Raw genomic sequence first — 22,842 nt, 5'->3', positions numbered from 1 at the left:
AATTCTTTATACTGTCATAATTTTTTAAAGCTTTCATTGAATGTATTTAATAACCCATTATTTATTTATTTTCCTTATATAATGACAAGGAGAAGAAAACTAACAGGAAGACATTTCACAATTATTATTAGAGGAACTAGTAGATGAATGTAGTGCAATAGATAGCAGCATGTAGACTGTAATGGTGATGATGATAGCATAATTGTGCAATATAAGCCAAGTCACAGGCTATGAGTCTTCAGATGAGAATATCCTAGATGAATTTTTTCAGCCTAAAGAATTTGACTTGACAATATATTTCTGAGGGAAAAGTAAGAGAATGTTGTCTTCCTCTTTCTTCATGAGTGACTCTTCTAGGTATTCAACAGGAAAGACTTAAGAATGCAATATTTTCAACTAGAAGCAAAACCATCCCAATTCGCTAAAAGGATATACAATATATGATTAGAAGGGAACGTGATGTATAAATGAGAAAATAATCATTGGATGATTATTCTAATTGGTATTTATTGTCTAAAACTGATTATGCTTGTAGTGTGGAGCTTAGAAGATTGTTGTCCTCTTTGTAACCAAATTAAGAACTGAAATTTTAGGCCCTGGTTAGGTAGCTCAGTTGGTTAGAGCATCATCCAGATGTGCCAACATTGCAGGTTCAATCCCTGGTCAGGTTGCGTACAAGAGGCAACCAGAGAATGCATAAGTAAGTGGAACAACAAATTGATGTTTCTTTTTCTCCCTTTTTCTCTGCCTCTAAAGTCAATAAATAAAAATAATTTTAGGAAAACAGTTTTCAATGTATTGTATTTGATGATGCAAGGGAAAGAGAGAAAAACAAAGACCCAAAAGTGATCATAAGCTAGAACTTTAGTAGAGGTGTACCTGAAGTCTGGAATCAAAATTTTCAAATTGACGTCACAGTTGTGACTAGTGAGTTGTATTTTGATGGATATTACCTATTTTGAGTCTCTATTTATATCTGCAAAACCAGGAACACTTGGACTAATAATTTGGATTTGCTGTTTAAATTCTTACTAAAATTTTTTATGAACTTATTTTCACCCAAATGGTAAATGATAATGATAAGTTTATTTTTAAATTGAGGATTAAAGGTGAATGGATCACATCATAGAGAAAGCAGTGTTATTTTTTGTACAACCAAAATGATTGTCCTGAACCACTTTGGTAAAAATTGTCACACTGCAGTATGACATAATTCCACCAAAGCTCACAAATGGTATATGCTAAATGGGATTATCATAATAATAGATTGAGGTTTCTCAGCCTTGGCACTATTAATATTTTGTGCTGAATAATTCAGTGTTGGAAGTTGTCCTCTGCATTGTAGGATGTTGACAACATCCCTGGTCTTTCTATTCATGAAATGCCAGTAGCACTCCTCTTTCCCCAATTGTGACAGCCAGAAATGTCTTCTGACATTGCTAAATGTGCTTTGGGGCAAAAATCTCACCTGGTCTGAGGACCATCTCAAGAAGTATATAAAACTGAGTTGAGGGGAGGCTTGAGTATTAGATCTTGTGGTAGTCTTCCTTTTCTTTCCTCTTTTTCTTTTTCTACTGCAGAAAGCTTTATTGTTTTCATTTGGTCCAATGCATGGGAGAGGGATCCAGGGTGGTTGAGGATGCCTAATAGTTTCAGGGAGAGGCTCAGGCAAAAGCCAGATACCAGGATAATGAAGAGGGAGCCCCTCAAAGGCCTCCAGGCTCCAAAAGTTCCAAGTTGTGCTTGAGGCTGAGACATTCAAAGAGATACTCACCCAGTCCAGCCTGGGGCTGACCAGCCTGGCCAGCCTGCAGATGGTTCAGATGGTTCACAGGCTTGTGCTTAGTCCACAGAGCCACACCATCCAGGGCCATCTTCTTGATGAATTTAACCTCCTTATCCAGGAAGTGGCTCTCCAGGAAGTCACAGAGATGAAGGTCTTTGCAGGTAGATTCCAGGGCATGCAGATCGAAAACGACCCCTAGTTCAGGCTCTTCTCCATGGCCATGGTAGCTTCCATGGCATCCCAAATTTTCCCCCACTCATTTGGAAAGGCTTAAGAGAGAGGTAAGGTGTGGGAGGCCAGCAGAGGCAGGTTGACGGCAGCCTCCATATCGGAGGAATAATTCTGACAGATTTGGGAGTTTGTGGTTGTTTGACAATGAGTTAAGATAAAAAAAAATAGTGTTTGATTGGTCTCAGAGGCTGTGGATGGCTGAGGTGGTTCCACAAGTGATGACTACAAAAGAGGTTGGAGGATGGTCAGAGATTGGAAGAAGGGGCATCCCTGGGTCTGTTTCATCCAAACACTGTTGAAGCAAGAGACAGATCCAGAGGACTGCAGAGGGCACTGCCATAATTTTTTGTTTTTTAGGAGAATAGGTTAATTTTGTTGAACTATTCTAAGTAACATGGGAAATTTAAATAGATTGCCCTTTTCATTTATTCTGGAATACTTTTTCTATTCTAGCAGAGTTAAATTCAGAAATGAAGTTTCAGACAGGGTTTAAAGTAGACTATGGTGGGTAGTTGCACTGGGTTGAAGTAATTATATTCACTTAATGCTTTGATAAAATTTCCTTAGCTTTTGAAGAGCAACTTCCCATTTTGTTTCAAGAGTGTTCATTGAAGAATACTGATCAAGACACATTTTTTTGTGATGCTGACCACTAATAAGAGAATAATTTCAGAGGATTTTTTGAATTATATAAATAAAGGAACTTAAAAATGTGTCTAATTGAAAATGATTGCAATACAAAATTAAGAGGCACGAGAGGGTCAGCCATAAATTAAAAGCATTTTAGAAAAGAAAGTGCAGTATTGTATACTTAAAAGAGCCTAGAATAGGGTAGTTTGTTCCATACAGCCTTGTTACTCTGAGTTTATCTTGACTAAAATAATTCTATTGTCTCCAGTTAAGCCAATTTATGAAATTTAATCTAAATGAAAAAATATTCTTTAAAGTTGGGTTTTTCAATTTGGGGTTTCTTTTTAAGTATATTTTATTGATTATGCTATTAAATAGTTGTCCCATTTTTTTCCCTCTCCCTTTTTTTCCCTCCATTCTGCACCCCCCCACCCCTCGGCCTTAGTTCATGTCCATGGGTCATACATATAAGTTCTTTGGCTTCTCCACTTCCTATACTATTCGTACCCTCCTCCTGTCTATTTTGTACCTACCATTTATGCTTCTTATTCCCTGTACCTTTTCCCCCATCCTCCCCTCGGCCCCTCCCCGCTAATAACCCTCTGTGTGATCTCCATTTCTGTGATTCTGTTCCTGTTCTAGTTGTTTGCTTAGTTCGTGGGGTTGTTTTTTTTTTTTTTTTTTAGGTTCAGTTGTTGATAGTTGTGTTTGTTGTCATTTTACTGTTCATATTTTTGATCATCTTCTTTTTCTTAGATAAGTCCCTTTTACATTTCATGTAACACGGGCTTGGTGATAGTGAACTCCTTTAACTTGACCTTATCTGGGAAGCACTTTATCTGCCCTTCCATTCTAAATGATAGCTTCACTGGATGGAGTAATCTTGGATGTAGGTTCTTGCCTTTCATGGCTTCAAATACTTTTTTCCAGCCCCTTCTTGTCTGCAAGGTTTCTTTTGTGAAATCAGCTGAGAGTCCTATGTGAACTCATTTGTAGGTAACTGTCTCCTTTTTTCTTGCTGTTTTTAAGATTCTCTCCTTATCTTTCATCTTGGGTAATGTAATTATGATGTGCCTTAGTGTGTGCTTCCTTGGGTCCAAGTTCTTTGGGACTTGGCTTCTTGGACTTCCTGGAAGTCTATTTTTTGGATTTTAATAATCATGGAAATGTCTGGATTAGAATAAAGAGGGAAACTCTTTATTGTGATTAAAGACATTTTAGGTTGTGGGAACTAGAAAGTTGGTTTTTATTTTTCTTATTCTGAAAGAGTTACCTTTTACCTCTGCCCTTCTAACATTTGCCTGAAATCTGTTACATATGCTTCCAGTTTCAACCCCATTTCAAGAAGCCTCCTGTGCAATGGCAGACACTCTTCTCTGCTTGCTTTGCTTGGGCATTATGACATTTTTACATGATTTTGGAGCTGTTCCTACTTTATATTATCACTCAAGGCCAGGTGACTTTTTAGTGTTCTGCTGACATTGTTCACAGAAGTGTTTTTCACTAGGTTCCATCCCTAAAAATCCCTCAAAGTGCTTTTTTAAATAGTTGTTTTCATAGATAAGAGTTCTGAAAACAGTGTGAGCTCCAAATCCGAAACAGTTGGGACCATAGTGGCACCTGAAAATCATACAAGCTGACATTCGAATTCTTTATACCTTTGATTTACCTCTCTGTAAGCAGGATACCACAGTCTGTCTGATATTTCTACTCCAGATTGGTCATATAGTCTAAGGAGGGTTTAGCTTCTTGCTCCTTTAGCCAGGTATGTGACCTTGAACAAGTCACTTAATTTCTTTGAGTGTCAGTTTTTCTTTAAATAGGAGGGTTATGGTGTTCTCCATCTGTTGTGAGGCGTTATCAACTGATAGGAGTCACGTCAACATGATTATTGTGGGGCAGGAAGTCTGTCCTATTCAGTGCTAAAGTCCCAACACTAAGCACAGGGCCTGCACATATAGACACTGGGGTACTATACAGAGTGAAGCAAAAGTAGGTTTACAGCCCTAACTGGTGTAGTTCAGTGGATTGAGCGCAGGTCTGCGAACCAAAGGGTCGCTGGTTGGATTCCCAGTGAGGGCACAGGCCTGGGTTGCAGGCCAGGTCCCCAGTAGGGGGCATGTGAGAGTCAACCGCACACTGATGTTTCTTTCCCTCTCTTTCTCCTTCCCTTCCCCTCTCTGTAAAAATAAATAAATAAAATCTTAAAGTAGGTTTGAAGGTTACATGGAATATAATTCAGTAATTAATAATAATACAAGAGTAAACTGTTTTGTGTACTCAAAATTGTAAGCCTACTTTTGCTCCACCCTGTATGTCAGATAGATGAATTCGCAAAGATATAAATTACTTTATCATGTGTAAGTCTGTAGTTACTGTAATATTTTAATTTCATCCTGTTTACTCTATGTCCAAATTTATCCCTGTTTTTCAGATGTAACTAAACATTTACCATCTTCATATAGTCTTCCCCAATGTACACATTCCTACTCCTTTCCAAGTACTTATTTCTACCACTTGTAAACTGATTTGTATTGTTAGCTTTTCCTGCCAATTTTTAAGAAAATTTTCAAATATACAGCAACTTGATAGAATGTTATAGTGGACACCCATATATGCTATGACCTCCATTTTTTCCTTTTTTTAAATCCTCAGCAGAGGATATGTTTATTAATTTAGAAAGAGCACGTGGGAAAGAGCGAAAAACATCGATGTGAGAGAGAAACATTGATTGGTTGCCTCCTATTTGCACTCCGACCGGGGATCAAACTCACGTCCTAAGTCTGTCCCTTGACTGGGGATTAAACCCACAACTTTTTACTGTATGGGACAATGCTCCAACCAACTGAGCCACCCACCCCGGGATAGATTTTATCATTACCACTTTTACAGTACTTGCTTTATCATATATTCATCTATCCATCCTCCATCTGTTATTTCAAAATAATTTCTTGATATATTTCAAAGTAAATTTCAGCCCTGACTAGAGTGGCTCAGTTAGTTAGAGCGTGGTCCTGTAAACTGAAGAAACATCACAGGTTTGATTCCTAGTCAGGGCACATTCCTAGGTTGTGGCATTTGGTCCAAGTCAGGACAAGAAACATTTGATTATGTTTCTCTACTTGCCTCTCTCTCCCTCCCTCCCTTCCCATCTCTCTTAAATCAATAAGCATGTCCTAGGCCAGGGGTGTTAAATTCATTTTCACCGGGGGCCACATCAGCCTTGGGGTTGCCTCCAAAGGGCCGAATGTAATTTTAGGACTATATAAATGTAACTACTCCTTAACTAGGGCCAAGGAGCTCGGTGCTGCAGCCAGGTAGAAACAAGGTGCCAGGCCGAATAAAACAAGGTGGAGGGCTAGATTCGGCCAGTAGGCCTTGTGTTTGCCACCTATGCCCTAGGAAGATTAAAAATAAGTAAGATTTCAGGTATTATAGTATACTTTCACCTGAGTGTTTGAGCATGCATGTTCTTTTCTAGAGTCCATTATTTGATTATAGCTTTTTCCTTTTCATGCAAAATTGCATACAATGAAATGCACAAATCCTAAAGAGTACATTGTGTTGTATCAAGATCACACTGAGGTGTAAGGGAACACGCTGTAGTGTGCTCTTTTCATTAACAGGATGTCTAAGATTTAGAGCGCTTTCCTTGTAGAGGAACCCTAATATTTCTAATTGCTACATAGTTTCCCTAATACCGCCAATATATCAGGTTTATTTAGCTATTGATAGACATTTAATTTTTTTAATACTTTGCTGTGTAATAAATATACTTGGCAGTTGTGTAGGGTAGAGACCTAGAAGTGAAATTGGCTGGCCTGCAAGTCGCCAACCAAATAGTCTATACCAATTAAAACTTCACCAGCCCTCACTGGTGTGGCTCAGTGGGTTGGATGTCTTCCCCAAAAAGGTCATATTTGAGTTCTAGTTGGGATACACCCCTGGAATGTATTGCAGGCCAGGTACCCAGTAAGAGGCAACCAATCTATGTTTCTCACCTTCTCTTTTTCCCTCCTTTCCCATGTCTCTTAAAATAAATAAAATTTTAACAACAACAAAAAAACCCTTCCACCAGATACCTGCACACTCACCCACACAACATTGTCATTTGGTTTTAGCCAGTTACTTTGGACTAAGTATCATTTTATTTTATATGTCTTAGTTGACTAGTGAGAATGTATAGGGTCTTCTCAACTAGCTTTTAGGCTTTTACAGGCAAGGGCCAAGATCATATACCTCCATCATATCTGCTTACTGAATATTTGAATTGAGTTAATAAGTGCTACCAAAGCATTCCTGCTTTACTGGGTTGAGACTGAAGAACGATGAATGAGCTAAGTGTGTTAGAGATTAAAGAAAGCTGGAGTTGCTTGAGCATGTGTACCTTAACTGAGTGAAGTGGAACTTTTCCATCTTCCTTAATTTTTCCTCTTCTGTAAGTGTACGTTAAAAAAATCCAGGCTCTGGAGGCAGATTTCATGGATTCATCTCTCAGCTTTTGCCTGTTAGCTGTGCAACCTTGGGCAGTTAATTTAATCTTTGTATTTCTATTTCCTTATTTTTTAAATAGAGAATAACAGCACCTGGTTGTGGGATTAAATTAGTATTTGTAAATTGTGTGGAACGGTACTTGGCACTCAGTATTTGCTAATTATTGTTATGTTAACTATTAGATTATTCTTTCCCTTCTTGTGTATACATTGAGTGTCTGTGATGCGTTATGACTGGGGGGGGGGGGTGTAGACAAATTTGGAAAGGACCCTGCCTTGAAAAAGTTCATAGACTTGTGGCTTGTTTAGGGAGTGGGAAGACATTTGACAGGACTGGACGATAGGGTGTGGACTGGTGACATCATTATAAATTAAATTATCCCCCAATCAGTAAGGAAGAATTTTATAGGCAAAACTAAGGAATTTGGATTGTTTTTTTAAGTGATGGGAAGCCAGTGGTTAATTTACAACCATATTGGACTTGCATTTGGAGTTGACCATTTTGAAAGCAATGTAGAAGGTAGACTAGACTGGAGAGAGGCTGGAGGGTGATGGAAACATTTGAGGTGTAAGGGATGATGAGTGCCTGAAATAAGGGAGTGGTTATGGGATTAGAGAAGAAGCAATTTATTTGAGAACCAGTTAGGGAATAGAATTAAGAGCAGTGACTGTTAAAGGAGTAAAGTATGGTTCAGAGAAATTACAGATTTGCCCTGTGTAAACTCTTTAGTGTCATGGAGATAGTCTGGAAGGCAGACTCTTTAGAGGTCAATGAAATTAAATACTTTTAAAAATCACAATCATTTTATAAAAGAAATGATGTTTTAATAGCAAAAAGATAGGACATGATCTCAGAATAAAGCATTTTTAATACTTAACCTGTGAAAAACTCATCACATTTTTTTTTTATCACAATTCTTTTTTCTCCCCTTTCCTTTTCATTTTCCTGCAGAAGGTTCACATACCAGTGTTTGGGAATCACTAGTGTAGTCTAATCCCCTCCTTTTGCAGATCAGAAAACAGAACCAACGTTACAGAGCTTCAAGTCAGTTTGCATTAGTCTAGGTCTTAACAGGTACTCTAGTCTTTTTTCCCCATAGTCCTATGCCATGCTTTTCTGATCTAAATTTCATTTTCTATTTATGAAGTGATGACTTGGCTTTGGTTACAAAGATTAATCTAAGGTGAGTTTAAGTATCTAGGTTTCAAACCAACAGAACCCAAGACCAAACTATGATCTAGATCATCTGTGTGCATAGAAGTAGCAGTTAAAATGTGTTTAAGCTTTTTACTCTGTCCATTTATTAGACCTGTTTCCTCATCTCAAAATAGATTGAGGTTGAGTGTTGTATACTCATTTGACTGGTGGCTCATAAGCATCACATAGCATGGGTAAGCTTTTATTTCCAATCTCTTACTATGTCTAAAAAGTTTTGAAATAATTGAGCTAAGCATACTACTTAGTATAAAAGCCTACCCTGGCTGGTGCGGCTCAGTGGATGAGCACCAGCCTGCGAACCCAAGGGTCGCTGGTTCGATTCCCAGTCAGGGCACATGCCTGGGTTTTGAGGGCCAGGTCCCCAGTAGGGGCATGCCAGAGGCAACCACACATTGATGTTTCTCTCCCTTTCTTTCTCCCTCCCTTCCCTCTCTAAAAATAAATAAGTAAAATCTTAAAATATATATAGATATAGATATAGATATGCCTAGGAAAAACATGATCAGTTCAGACATTTACATTATTTTCCTTCAGTATCTGTCAGCACTGTGTTTTCAACTCCAGTTAATTGAGTACAATATATTATCATACGTAAATTTTGGAGACTTGGTCCTTTGATCTAAAGTTAGAGTCAACAGAAAGAGATTATTTGTGATTCGAGATTTACAAAAAGATAGTATTAAATGGCCACCTTGCAAATGAAACAATTGTGCTGCTGTGTCAGGCTAACCTAGGTTTGTGAAGTGTGAGAAAAACCAGACGCTATTTTAAGGCTGAGAGGGAGAGCACCAGGCAGGGCTAGGACAATGGTGAGGACAGAGAAGAGATGAAGTACCCAGGGCAGGCCTTGTGAGGACTGTTTACCTTCAGACCTTTCATGCTCCCCGGGAATGAAGAAGACAGGGGTGGGAGACTTAGATATTCGGTAAAGACTTGCCTCCCTCCCTCATTCCCTCCCTCCTTCCTGTCCTTCCTTTTTCTTTCCTTCTTCCCTCTTTTCTTTCTCTCTTCCCACCCCCCTTCCCTCTTTCCCTTCCTCTCTCCCTCTCTCCCCTTCCTTCCTTCCTATTTACAAAAAGAGCTTTGCTTCAGATGGGGGTTTTTGAGATCTACTATTACTGTATTTTTTATCTTCTCACCACAGGAGTGGTGTCTTTTTAAAGTTGTTTTTGTGACTGAAGAAGTGGTAGGGCTGCCCCCATGTTCTTTGGATGGCTGGAGCATTCTTACTGATATGTTTGTGTTAGTATAGTGTGTTGGAATAGCTCTGAAAAGACCCAACCAAATTCCTGGCCAATGGTTTTGGGGGGGGGGGTTGTTTGTTTATTTTTAAGATTTTATTTAGTTTTAGAGAGGGGGGAAGGGAGGGGGAAAGAGGGAGAGAAATATCGATGTGCCAGGGAAACATTGATTAGTTGCCTTTTGCACACCCCCAGCTGGGGACCTGGCCTGCAACTCTGGCATGTGCTCTGACCAGGAATTGAACCTGCAACCTTCTGGTTCACAGGCAGGTGCTCAGTCCACTGAGTCACACCAGCCAGGGCCTGGCCACTGTTACTAGACTTTTTGTGTCCTTGAGGAAAGAAAGTGTCCCCCTACAGAGGGATTATTAAATTAAGGGAATTTAATAATCCCTGGATTAATCCCTGGATTTAATAATCTGGAATCTCCTTAGTGTTCAATAATGCTAGTCAGAAGAAACCTTAGAAATTACCTATTTCAACCTTATTTTATAGTTGGAGAAACAAACTGACGTGGAATATTGAAATAGCTTCTTATATTGGTAAGTCTAGAACCATAGTCCTCTTACTCCTGACCCAGTACTCCTTCCATGATACCATTTAATTGCTGAAATAATTGGTATTTTAAAAATTAGACCACAGTTAGAGTATTAGGTTTTGAAATGACTTAGGAAGAAGTACTTGAATGTTTTTGTAGTATGTGAATATGTACTTAGTATTAGAAATGATGGCATTTGAAGAGAAAGCTAAAGAATAAAGAAAAAAGATGTATTTTTGTGTATGTTTTAAATTGGAAGTTATTTTTCAACTCTGTAGTACCAAACTGATTTAAATTATGCTATTATTTAAATTTCATCTTTCAGTTATGATAACCTGTTCATGTTGGGTGTGTGTGCACAAGCGTGTACTTTCATTACCCAGTGATCATCCCTAGAATGAAGTAGCTAATCAGTTCTGGGAGGGGAGCTTATATTAAATCTGGGGGCTAGTCCTGAATTGTACACATGGTACGGTGCGCGAATTGGTGTGCATGTTGTGCTTGTGGTTTCTGCAGGTTATTCGTGCATCCCCGAGCATGAGTGCAGAATGAAGCGACGTTTGGATGACCAGGAGTCACCGGTGTATGCGGCTCAGCAGAGGCGGATCCCTGGTAGCACAGAGGCTTTTCCTCACCAGCACCGAGTGCTCGCCCCTGCCCCTCCTGTGTATGAGGCCGTGGCTGAGACCATGCAGTCAGCCACAGGCATTCAGTACTCCGTCACTCCCAGCTATCAGGTGAGCTGGCGCTGCAAGGCACTGCGCCAAAGCCAGCATGATGCTTTCATTCAGTTAGAACAGTTTTTATTCAGCATTCAGTGAGATATAAGATAATAAAAAAAAAAAAGAAAAATATTTACAGGATATGTGTAAGGTATAAAAATAATGAAAACAATATACGCTTGTATATTTACCACATAAAGTTTTTAAAAAGAAGGTTGTTAGGACCTTGGTGTTCACTGTGCTTTCTCTCTAACCCCTTTACCTTTTTGATCCTTCAGAGTAGCCACTGATCAGAACATTGCATTTATCATTTCCTTGATTTTAGATAAGTCATTTTGTTTCTATCTCTAGACAATAAAATTGTTTAGTTTGGGTATTTTTGAACTTTTATATAAATGAAAACATGTATTTTATTTTCACTCACTTTTTTTCACTGCTATAAATTATATGAATATTTTCAGTTTATTTTTCTGTTAAACAACCAGTCTGTTCCCAGATTTATGCTCTTAAGAAGAGGCTACTGTGAATGTTTTAGCTGGTTCTCTAGTGCAGTGGTATTCACAGTGACTTGCACCAGAATCTAAATGAACGTACTACCTTTCTCAAGAGAATCTTGATATAGAAGGGAAAAAAGGCAGTGTGCTTATTAGTGGAGTAGTTGGTTTACATTTTGGTGCAAACTCCTTATCTTCTTTCCGACTACTCAGCAGGTTTGAGGGCACATGAGGAAGAGTTGCTTGCGTATCTAAGAGAGGAATTGCTGGGTCCTCGGGTATACATATCTTCACTTTAGTGGGTAATCTCAGATTGGCTTTCAAAGTTGTGCCAATTTATATATTTCCACCAGCACTGTATATTCCTATTGTTCCACATCTTGACCAACTTGATCATTCATCTCATCTGTTCAATTTGTTTTGCAAAAATGGAAGAAATTTAATTTTTTGTCCGTTTAAATTATGAAAGTAAACATCACCATTATTATTTTTTATAGATTTTATTCATTTCTTGGGGAAAGGGGGGAGAAATAGAGGGAGAGACACACTAATGTGTGAGAGAAACATTGATCCGTTGCTTCTCACATCCCCTCAACTGGGGACCTGGCCTGCAACCCAGGCATGTGCCCTGACTGGGAATGGAACTTGCAGCCTTTCAGGTCACAGGCCGGCACTCAATCCACTGAGCCACAGCAGCCAGGGCAACATCACCATTTTTTTAAAAAGATGTAAAATTACCTTTCCACTGACCTCTTAGACTATATCCCACTGGTATATTTCTTGGGTTTCCAAAATTGTGTATGCATATACAAACATATCTATATGAGGTCTGTCTGGAAAAAGTCTAGTCATTGTTAATATAACAACGTTTTGCATGTGTGTGAACAATGCCGACTTCACTATACTAGTCAGTGGGGTGGTAGACATCGTTGAGTGAACATGTGTACTGTGTGGTCTTCACATTCAAAATGACTGAGCAAGTAGAGCAACAAATCTGCATCACATTTTGTGTTAACATGAACATTCCTCCACGGAAACTATTTGGATGATTAGAAGGCTCTCGGGGAAGATGCAATGAGTGCAGCACAAATAAAAGTGGCACAAACACTTCAGAGATCATCGAGAATCTATTGAAAGTGATCCACGTTCTGGAAGACCTGCAATAAGCAGAACACCTGAAACGTTGTTGATGTACATGCTGTAATCAACAAAGATCGGTGACTGACAGTGCGAGAACTAGAAGCTGATGTGGGGATTCCAAAAACTACTGTGTCTGAGATTTCGACGCAGGAAATATGAAATATGTCGTGGCAAAGTTTGTTCTGTGGCTTCTACCACGAAAGCAGAAGGAACATCATCCTGCAATTGCTAATGACTTGATTCAAACCGCTACTAGTGAACCAGATTTCCTCAAGAAGGTCATAACCAGAGATCAATGGTGGGTCTACAGCTATGATCCAGAATGAAGGCCCAGTCATCCCAGTGGAAGTCATCTGGTTTTCCACACCTGAAGATAGCATGGCAAAGTTGCAGCAAGATCAAGACCATGTTAACTGTGTTTTTTTATTAGGAAAGTAGTGTCCATCATGAGTATGCCCTTTCAGGCCAAAAAATTAATAAGGAGTACTGCCTTGGTATTCAGCGGTTGAGAGATACAATACAATGAAAATGGCCACAGCTATGGGCAACCGGTGATTGGCACCTTCATCACAACAACGTGCCTGCTCATGTATCACATCTCTTGCAGAGTCTTAGCGAAACATCAAATCACCTGGTAACTCAGCCCACCTACAGCCTAGATTTGGTGCCCTGTGACTTCTGGATTTTCCCAAAGCCAAAATCACCTCTGAAAAGCAAGAGATTTCAGACCCTTGATGAAATTCAGGAAAATACGATGAAGCAGCTGATGGTGATTTATAACAAAGGATTTTGCAGAGTGTTTTGACCAGTGGAAGAAATGCTGGGAGAACTGTATGAGGTCCTTGGGTGCCTACTTTGAAGGGGACTGAGCTGTCATTGTCTCATGTACGTTTCTTGTACCTTCTTTAATAAATGTCTCTCACAGTATATGGCTACATACTTTCTGGACAGACCTCAGTATTTACCTGCCTAGCTACCTAGATACAGTTCTCTTTTTACACAGTTTGGGTCATACAGCATGTATTCTGCTATTTGCTCTTTTCACTTAAATATAGTAGACAACTTTCTACTTGAATATGTATGTATAGATCCAAGTTATTTTTTTTAAATCACTGAATTTATAATATAACATCCCAGGTCATCTGAACCATAATTTATTTAACTGGTCTAGAGAGGCCTCTTTCGGTGTGAATTGTTAGTGACTTTTAAAAAGCTATGACTGGTACTGTGAATGTAAATCGGTATAATTTTTCTTGAAAGCAGTTTGACACTTTGTGTCAGATTGTTTAGCTATAAGAAGACAAAGAAGAGGGAAACCAGGTGAAGTAGGTTATGGTGATTCCTGAGGTATGTCACTCTTCCTCAATAGTCCCCCTTAAAGCAGTATTATACCTTCACATACAAAGGATTGCTACAGATCAACTCTTTTAGTTAAGTATTGGAAGAAAGGTTGCTTGATTTCCTTGGCTGATTTCTTTTATCTGAACAAGTTCATGATTGTTTCCTACGCTTGACATAAGTTACATCTGTTCTATATTAGAAACTATAATGTGCTTATATTAAACCAGCCATCTCAAACCGTTGTAAACTCCAATTGAACCATGTAAAGACCTGTCCAACTTATGCATGTTGGAATTAGAAGCTCAGAATAATAACCCTTTTTGTGAAGATAATATTAGAGCTTTTAAAATTGTCTCAAGAGTTTCTTTTTACTCCTAATGTATATTATGTTATTTCTGAGGATTTATAAGTAGTTGCTCAATTTCCTTCCCTCCCCTTTGCCCAAGATCATCTTTATAAATTTGTGGGGACTTGAGGGAAAAAGTATCCTTTAAGTTGTAGTACGCAACTTTACATTGTGTAGAGAAAGTTTCATGTTATTTACTCTCCTTATTTTGGAGATATGACAAATCAGGTATATTTGTCTTTAGTTGTCTTCTGTAGGGATTAACAGTTCTGAAATAGAAAATTTAAAAGGTTTGAAAATTTTATATGGCGTTTCTTGTGATAAAAATGGGAGGAAAGGGGCTTGTGCTTTAAGTCATCCCTAAACTTGTAAGAGGATGAGAAAGAGAGAATGAATATGAAGAAGAAAATAGAAAAGAAAGATGTCTGAGGTCAAACCACCAACACTTTGGAAAAAATTTTGTTTTAGAAGGAGCAAATAAGGATAAGCAAAACAAAACAAAGTAAAAATCTTCTAACTCTGTCACCACAGGATAAAATACTAACGTTTTGATATGTTTTGTCTAGGGTTTAAACTTTTTTCTTTTTCTTTTTTCATTTCTTTTTAAAGATCTTGTTTATTTTTTAGAGAGAAGGGAAGGGAGGGAGAAAGAAAGGGAGAGAAACATCGATTGGTTAAGAGATAGAGAGAAATTCAATCAGTTAACTCCTGACACTCCAGACTGGGGACCTGGCAGGCAACCCAGGCATGTACCCTGACTGGGAATCGAACCAGTGACCTTATGGTTTGCAGGCCAGTACTCAATCCACATCAGCCAGGGCTCTTTTTCCCTTTCCAAAGATTTTATTTATTTATTCTTAAGTAAGTAAATAAATAAATGAATAAATAAAGAATAGGGGAAGGGAGAGAGAAAGAGTGGGAGAGACACATCAATCAGTTGCCTCTTGCCATCCAGAGACCAGGCTCTGCTGACCAGGAATCATATTAGCGACCTTTCCCCTTGCGGGACAATGCTCAACCAAGTGAGTCAATGCCAGTCAGGGTAAGGGTTTAAAATCTTTTAAGTGTTTTATATATACTACTAGTAATGTGTTTTTAATTTTTTTTTTAGTTTAAATTCATATGAAACACATGAATACATTCAGCTTATAGATTATGAACATTTTTTTAAATTAAATTTATTGGGGTGACATTGATTAGTAAAATTACTATAGGTTTCAAGTGCACATTTCTATGCATTGTGTGCCCACTACTCAAAGTCAGATTTCTGTCACTATATATTCAACTCCCCTTACCCTTTACTAGATTGTGAACATTTTTTTAATGTTAAAATGTTTGCATCTATATCAGTGCTGTTTAAAATGTTCACCGATGGTTGAGGTAATGTAGTTTCTTACCTCTAAGTAGAAATTTAGTGTTCAGAAACCTTTATAGCAACTAGACATTGTACTTTTATTTTTTATTTATTGATTTCTCTTTTTTTTTTAATTGAGAGAGGGGGGAAAGGAGAGAGAAAGAGAGCAACATCTGTTTGTTGTTCCACTTATTTATGCATTCATTGGTTACTTCTTATATGTGCCTTGATTAGAGATTGAACCTGCAGCCTTGGTGTTCAGGGACGATAACCAACTGAGCCAACTGGCGAGGGCCAACATTATAATTTTATATTTATAAAATCCAATAATGAAAATTATGGGCTTATGTATTTTTAAAAAAAGATTTTATTTATTATTAGAGAGGGGGTAAGGGAAGGAGAAGGGAAGAGAGGGAGAGAAACATTTATGTGAGCAAGAAACATCAATTGGTTGCCTCTTGTAAGGTGCCCCTGCTGCAACCAAACCCACCACCTTAGGCATGTGCCCTTGACTAGGAATCAAATCAGAGGCCTTTTTCTTTGTGGAACAACACCCACCTAATTCAAACTGGTTAGGGGGGGCATATATATTTTTTATTTCACTTTTCTGGTATTTCATTTTCATTTTATCTTATAAAAAGTAGTGGCCCATGATAGATTGGAATTTAAGAAAAAAGAAAAACTGGTGCTTTACCACAGATAGCTTGAGAAGTACTGATCTATAATATATGACAGGATGCAGAGAATCTTGTTATGAATGGACTATAATTTATTTCATTAATTTCATCTTGTGGGAAATTTGGGTTTCTAATCATCTTTGTGTATACATGTTCTTTAGACACATTTGGAGAAGCATGCACAGCCTTGAACTTTTATGTATCTATTTTGTCCACCCCAGGTTTCAGCTGTGCCACAGGGCTCCGGTGGCAGTCATGGACCCACCATAGCAGCGGTTCATAGCAGCCATCACCACCCAGCAGCTGTGCAGCCCCATGGAGGCCAGGTGGTCCAGAGTCATGCTCATCCAGCCCCTCCAGTTGCACCAGTGCAGGGACAGCAGCAATTTCAGAGGCTCAAGGTGGTGTTCAGTTCTTTTCCTTCCATCAAAGAAGTTTCTCTCACAGAAGGCAATATTGGCTTCAGTCTATTACTAGTGATGTTACAACTTCTAACACACTAGACTAGGGGTTGGGTTTTACTTTGTTTTTGTTTTTGTTTTGAAACCTACTAAGATTCCCCACTTTAACACCAGTGCCTGATCCAGAAACTACATTCAAGAAGCTTTTCTGGAATTTGTGAATGCATGGCACTCAGATCAGGATTGAGCGGCCTTTTGCATATGGTATCAACTAAGTCCATTTTTAGGATGCCTCTTTTTGAACTCTTAATTCTTACCATGGTATAAGGTTTTATTGTTCATACATATGGTTGACTACAGTCCTATACAGTAAATGGGCCCAGTACTCGCCTATGGTTTAATCTTTTTATTTCTGTTTATGAATAGCTGAATTGGCTGGCATCTTCAAGTCCATGTTTAGTAAAACACATGCTCCTTTCACCACAGGAAGTTTGGGAAAGACTTTAATTTTGAATGAAGTGTTAGTATTTTCATCTGTTCTGCTGAGCATGTGCCATAGGTTTTCAGTCCTTTGAAATTTATGAGGCATCTGTGGAGAAGTGAAATTTGTGTGCCCAACCAACTTCTCTCTGCTTACTTGAGTGTAATTTTTTAAAATGTGTGATTGTTGTAGCGAGTGTTCTAGATTTTAGTTTTTCTCTGTTTACGTTTATTTAAAGCTTAAACCCAAGTGCGGGAAATAAAAAGTAAAGAACTATGAAGATGTCAAATCTTTATTTGGTCCTATCAGCCTAATTATTATCAAGTATGCATGTGGGAATGAACAGTATACCCTTGAAGAACATATGTATAGCAAATATCTCAGCCTTCTGTTTCCTTGATACTTAGTCTAGTTCTCCCTGACCCTGCACTCCTTGCCATGGTTTCCCTGGAACTTGTTTAATATTGGCCCAAGCAAAGTAAATGATATAAATATAAAGCATACTAAAGCTGAGCTGTAGCAAAGGATTTTATGAAATTTACTTTGTCTATATTAGCTTAAGTAATGAGTAAACTATATTTAAGCATAGTCTTTAAGAGTACGAATTATTTGGGCCTGAAACTTCACTTGGGGCTCTATATTTGGGAAAATGCGTATTAGCTAAATTGTTGTTTTCCTTACAACATTTTACTCTCTGCTTGTAGAGTGATGTCTGTGTACCAAAATGTGTTATTGCTATAGAATTAGCACTTCACCAGTCCCCGAAAATACTTTTTTCAGTTGGTTTGATGTGATTTAATTCCATATTGATACTATATTCAACAGTGAATGTCTAATGTTACAAAAACCTTATAAATTTTCTGTTAAGCTAATGAAAATATATTTATTTCTCTAGCTTTTGTCAGCCAGCTCTATCAAAGCATAGCACCTATTTTACTCACCCTCCTCACTAGGGTATAAGTAGACTGTGCTTTATCTGTTTTACAGAAACTGTAAAGAAAGCAAGAACGGGCTTTGGAGTTGGGGTTACAGAGTGAGTCATGGGTCCAGTTAAGACTTGACCCATGACTTGTGCTCTGTTCTTTTAGTTACAAGCTCTTGAATGTGATTTCTGAACACAGAAACTTGCTGCATTTTCTTTCTAATGAGGAGAGATAAAATGCTTTCTTGTGCCTTCATGTAATTTAATTCAGCATTCCCACATTGCCTGCCATTTTTAGATCAGTCTTAAAAGGCTTTACGAGCATTTGAATCTACTTCTGTAAGCCATTTATATTCTGTAATTAGGAAGTGTCCAGTAAGAACGTACATGTAGGTTATTTCAAGTGTCAACACCATCTAAACTTTTTTTGTCTTTGGCATATTGACAAGGAAGATATAAATAATTTGAGGCTTTCTTGCCGTGATTTAGCTATTTATTGAATGACAGCAGCATAGATATTTGGCACATATTTAGCAAGTTCTCTTTACAGTTTGTGTTTTCTCCCCTCCCCAATAAGATCATGAACTCCAGGAGGTTAGGGACCTTAATAAGTTCCTGGTGAAGTGAGCCAGGAAAGTGCACCAGCAGTCTAAGGTTCTCCCCTAGTGCCTCCTTAAATGTTTAGCTTCTAAATGACTAGTTCTAAATTACTTTTTTTTTTTTAAGTTGTGGTCCATAGAACTGCATACCTGCTTTTGAACTGTACTTCAGGTAATGGGAGAGTTTCCTTACTACCCATATTTTTCAGACTATAAGATGCACTATTTCTCTCCCCCCTCCAAAAAAAAAAAATTGGAAGGAATAATGGCTGTTAATGCTGCTACTGAGTTCTGTTTACATCTACATTGGTGAAATATTATGTTATTTATGTTATTAAATATTTTACCATATTTTTTTGCTTCACAAAATTTTTTCCTATTTTCCTCCTCCAAAATTTAAGGTGCATCTTCTTGTCCAAAAAATACAGTATTTTTACATTCATGTATCATAATGTGGGTGTCAAGCTGGTTTTTAAAGCATAGTTGTTATTTTATCACTACTTTTCAAATAGGGGTTCGCATATGACCTGTACCTTTTCTTCTAAACATACACACATCACATACAATTTCTTTCCTTTAGGTTTCTGTGCTTTTTCTCTCTCTGTAGTAATTATATTATACCATAGTGAGCTTTTTTTGGTGTTTGTTTATTTTTTAAGTCCTCATTTGTCACATGATTGTAAATGCTGTTTTCAAATATCTTCCAGAGTCTTTGTATTTTCTACAAATTTAATGAGTTTTATAGTCCATCAACTTGTCATTAATGACCAATTTCAATATGGATAATTCTGAATATGAATTAAATAGTGTATTGAATTTCAACAGGAATTGTCATATTATTTGTAAAGAAAAACCAACCACCAAATGAGTGGGTCAAGTATATAATCTGCTTTAGTAACACTGAAATACTCGTGATTAACTGTGGCTGTTACAGAAGTTTGGGCAACTCTTGAAATGTCATTTAATAGTTTACTTGAACATAAATATTCTATTTCACAATATTTATCACAAGAGTAGAGTTTACCAAATCACATACTTATTTTTGTAACTTTTGTAAACTTGATATTTTCTATACTGTATTTTACCATGTATAATGTGCACTTTTATACCCAAATTTGGCGAGGGGGGATAATAAGGATGCACATTGTACATGGGTATAATAATAACGGGCATAATAATCCTGTGTATAATGCACACAAAATGTGGGTGAGTGTTATACACAACAAAATAGGTAATTTAAAATAACCCCAGAATATATAGGAAACAACTCGTAGGTAGTTTCCTTGGATATCTCCTCAGTAACTAAAAATTTAGTTGTTCTAAATCCAACTTACAACTTTCTAGTCCTGCAAACAGTTCCTCTTTGTGAATGCTCAAATAATTTATAATTTAGTGAATGCTCCTTCTCCCTTATCTCCCATATTAGGCAGTCCCCAGTCCCTGTCTCTTCTGGGTCCTAAGCTTTGGAATCTATCCAGTTCTCCCTGTTCTTTTGGTCAGTCCTATAAATCAAGCTACAATTGTTCACATGTGAGGCAGCCTTAGAGTTTAACTGGTTTTCCTGCCTCCTTTCAATCTCTCTTGCCCTTTTACCAGTTTGTCTCAGCACTGCAGCCAAATTGAATACACTAAAATGCAGATGATAAAAATCTCAATTGCTTTCTTTTTTTTAAAGATTTTATTTATTTTATTTTTGAATACACTAAAATGCAGATGATAAAAATCTCAATTGCTTTCTTTTTTTTAAAGATTTTATTTATTTTATTTTATTTTTTTTGGAGAGAGGGGGAGTAGGGGAGAAAGAAACATTGATGTGTGAGCGATACATCAATTGGTTGCCTCTTACATGTCCTATCTGGGGACCTGGCCTGCAACCCAGGCGGGTACCCTGATTGGGAATCGAACCAGTGATATTTCCGTTTGCAGGCCAGCACTCAGTCCACTGAGCCACAACAGTCAGGGCTCAGTTGCTTTCTAACAAGTTTTAAAGGCCTTTCAGGATCATGCTCTGCTTCCTCTTCTCTCTCATCTCTTGCCACTCTTCCTGTCACCATTCCTCCTCTTCGCCACAAATCCTCCAGCCAAAGTAAATTGTTTGCATGGTGTCCTGTCTGAGATTCTGCTCGTGCTCTTTACTCTCTTTTTTTCAAGATTTCATTTATTTTTAGAGAGAGGAAGAGAAGCAGAAAGAGAGGGGAGAAACAACATTGTGTGGTTGCCTCTTGCACATCCCCTGTTGGAAACCTGGTCTGCAACCTAGGCATGTGCCCTGACTGGGAATCAAACCGGTGACCTTTTGGTTCATAGGCCAGCACCCAGTCCACTGAGCCACACCAGCCGGGGCTACTCTGACTTTCTTCTTGGGTCTTCACTTTAGTAACTTGTACTCATCCTTACACTCAGTTTATCAATTATTTCCTGGGGAAGCCTTTGTGTCCTTCTCATGTGCTTTTTGTGTATTCAGTGATTAACCACTTATCCTACTGTGTTAGGATTCCCAGCTAGATGTGAGTGAACTTATGTAGAGAGGGATTATGACTTACTATTGACTCTTTAGTACTCCATGCTGGGCCTGATACAGCATGTTGTAGCTTTAGTAGATATTTGTGAAATGAAGAAATGAATGAGTAAGTGGATGAGATATCAATGTGTATTCTTCACTAATCTTTCCCTCCAGAATTATGCAAGGCAAAACTACAGATTTTGAGTTGATTTTTATTTGAAACTTGAGTTTTATTATTGGTATCCACACTCATTTTTAATACTTAATGTGTATTTACTATATATTTCTATTTCATTTACTACATGAATTTTATTTAGGCATAAGTTATTTGGTTTTTCATAATTTTTGTCTTATTTTCTTTTTATTACCTGCCTCAGGTGGAGGATGCACTATCCTATCTTGACCAGGTGAAGCTGCAGTTTGGTAGTCAGCCTCAGGTCTACAATGATTTCCTTGACATCATGAAGGAATTCAAATCACAAAGGTAAAAGATGTATGTGGTTGTACTCAAGCTTTGTGCTTAGAATGTTGATGGGGCGGTGAAAAGCTTATTCTGCTCTCCTGAAAGATAATGGATGTCTTCTTTTGGGAGCTTAATTTTCAGGGTTATGCTTTAATTTTATGTATTGATTTGTTGATGAAAATCATAGGCTCTAGATCTTTGTTTTCTTCCTACTGGTACATTTTTCTTTAACTAAAGTTTTCTTAGGACTTCACCTCAATCAGTGAAGGTAGACTGAAATGATCAGACTACTTGCTCTTTGGCTTAAGATACTAATATTCTGGCATGGTTCACTATTATAAGAGAATAGCTAACTAATCTGAACAGTGTAGATACATGATTTGTACTGTTGTATCACAGGTTGGATCTTGCATGGAGATTGCAGCTTTAGGTTTATCTGAGTATTTGCTTGATAGGACTATTACCATGAATATATATTCTGTTCAAAGTTGTGACCAAATCTCTTTGAATATTAAGTAAATGTCTTTGAAATTTCATATTTCTTCGTATGTTCTTAACTTTGTAATAAGCAGACTGATTTTTATTTGTTTTCCTTTTAGAGAATGTAATGTGAAACTTTTTTCATATTAGAGTGTTTTTCAATCTTACCACTTTAATTTTTGTTTTTGTTTTTTTAATCAGCATTGACACTCCGGGAGTGATAAGTCGTGTATCCCAGCTGTTCAAAGGCCACCCAGACCTGATTATGGGCTTCAATACCTTCTTGCCCCCTGGCTACAAGATTGAGGTGCAAACCAATGACATGGTGAATGTGACGACTCCTGGCCAGGTTCATCAGATTCCCACCCATGGCATCCAACCCCAGCCTCAACCACCACCCCAGCATCCTTCCCAGCCTTCAGCCCAGTCAGCTCCAGCTCCTGCCCAGCCAGCTCCTCAGCCACCACCTGCCAAAGTCAACAAGGTAAGCACTTGGAAAATTTTACATCACTTGAAATGCATTCCTAGAAAGCATCCTCCTTTGACATTTCCCCTTTAGGTAAGACTAGATATATATGTTACAGTGATTTCATCAGAGAAGGTTCAGTAGTCACATCTCTGTAAAATGGTTCACATGTACATACCACATGTTTAGATGTCTGTTTAAATCAAAATATCAACAACCTATTAGGACTCTTCAAATTTAAATTAATTAAAATAAACATTGTGTCCCCTAATTCTTACTGGGAATGAACCACTTTTTCAGTTGCACTCACTACAT

General features: G+C 37.9%; 1 protein-coding gene across 4 annotated transcripts in view; it reads left to right on the top strand.

Moving 5' to 3' along the window:
• Nucleotides 1-22,842, top strand: part of SIN3A (SIN3 transcription regulator family member A) — a 61,592-nt gene that overhangs the window by 5,563 nt on the left and 33,187 nt on the right. For 2 of the 4 annotated variants that reach the window (XM_045848577.1, XM_045848574.1), the window contains exons 2-6: nucleotides 10,096-10,142; nucleotides 10,655-10,875; nucleotides 16,434-16,613; nucleotides 21,496-21,602; nucleotides 22,263-22,545. In XM_045848577.1, coding sequence (XP_045704533.1) covers nucleotides 10,687-10,875; nucleotides 16,434-16,613; nucleotides 21,496-21,602; nucleotides 22,263-22,545 — 759 coding nt within the window. In that variant the 5' untranslated portion in view covers nucleotides 10,096-10,142; nucleotides 10,655-10,686. The remainder of the gene's footprint in view (nucleotides 1-10,095; nucleotides 10,143-10,654; nucleotides 10,876-16,433; nucleotides 16,614-21,495; nucleotides 21,603-22,262; nucleotides 22,546-22,842) is intronic. The other 2 variants (XM_045848576.1, XM_045848578.1) reach the window with 1 other exon arrangement.

This window comes from Phyllostomus hastatus, unplaced genomic scaffold (genome assembly GCF_019186645.2).
Source record: "Phyllostomus hastatus isolate PE091 unplaced genomic scaffold, TTU_PhHast_1.1 phas_contig_62, whole genome shotgun sequence".
In the NCBI taxonomy this organism is placed as follows: domain Eukaryota; kingdom Metazoa; phylum Chordata; class Mammalia; order Chiroptera; family Phyllostomidae; genus Phyllostomus; species Phyllostomus hastatus.
This window is presented reverse-complemented; position numbering and strand designations above follow the sequence as displayed.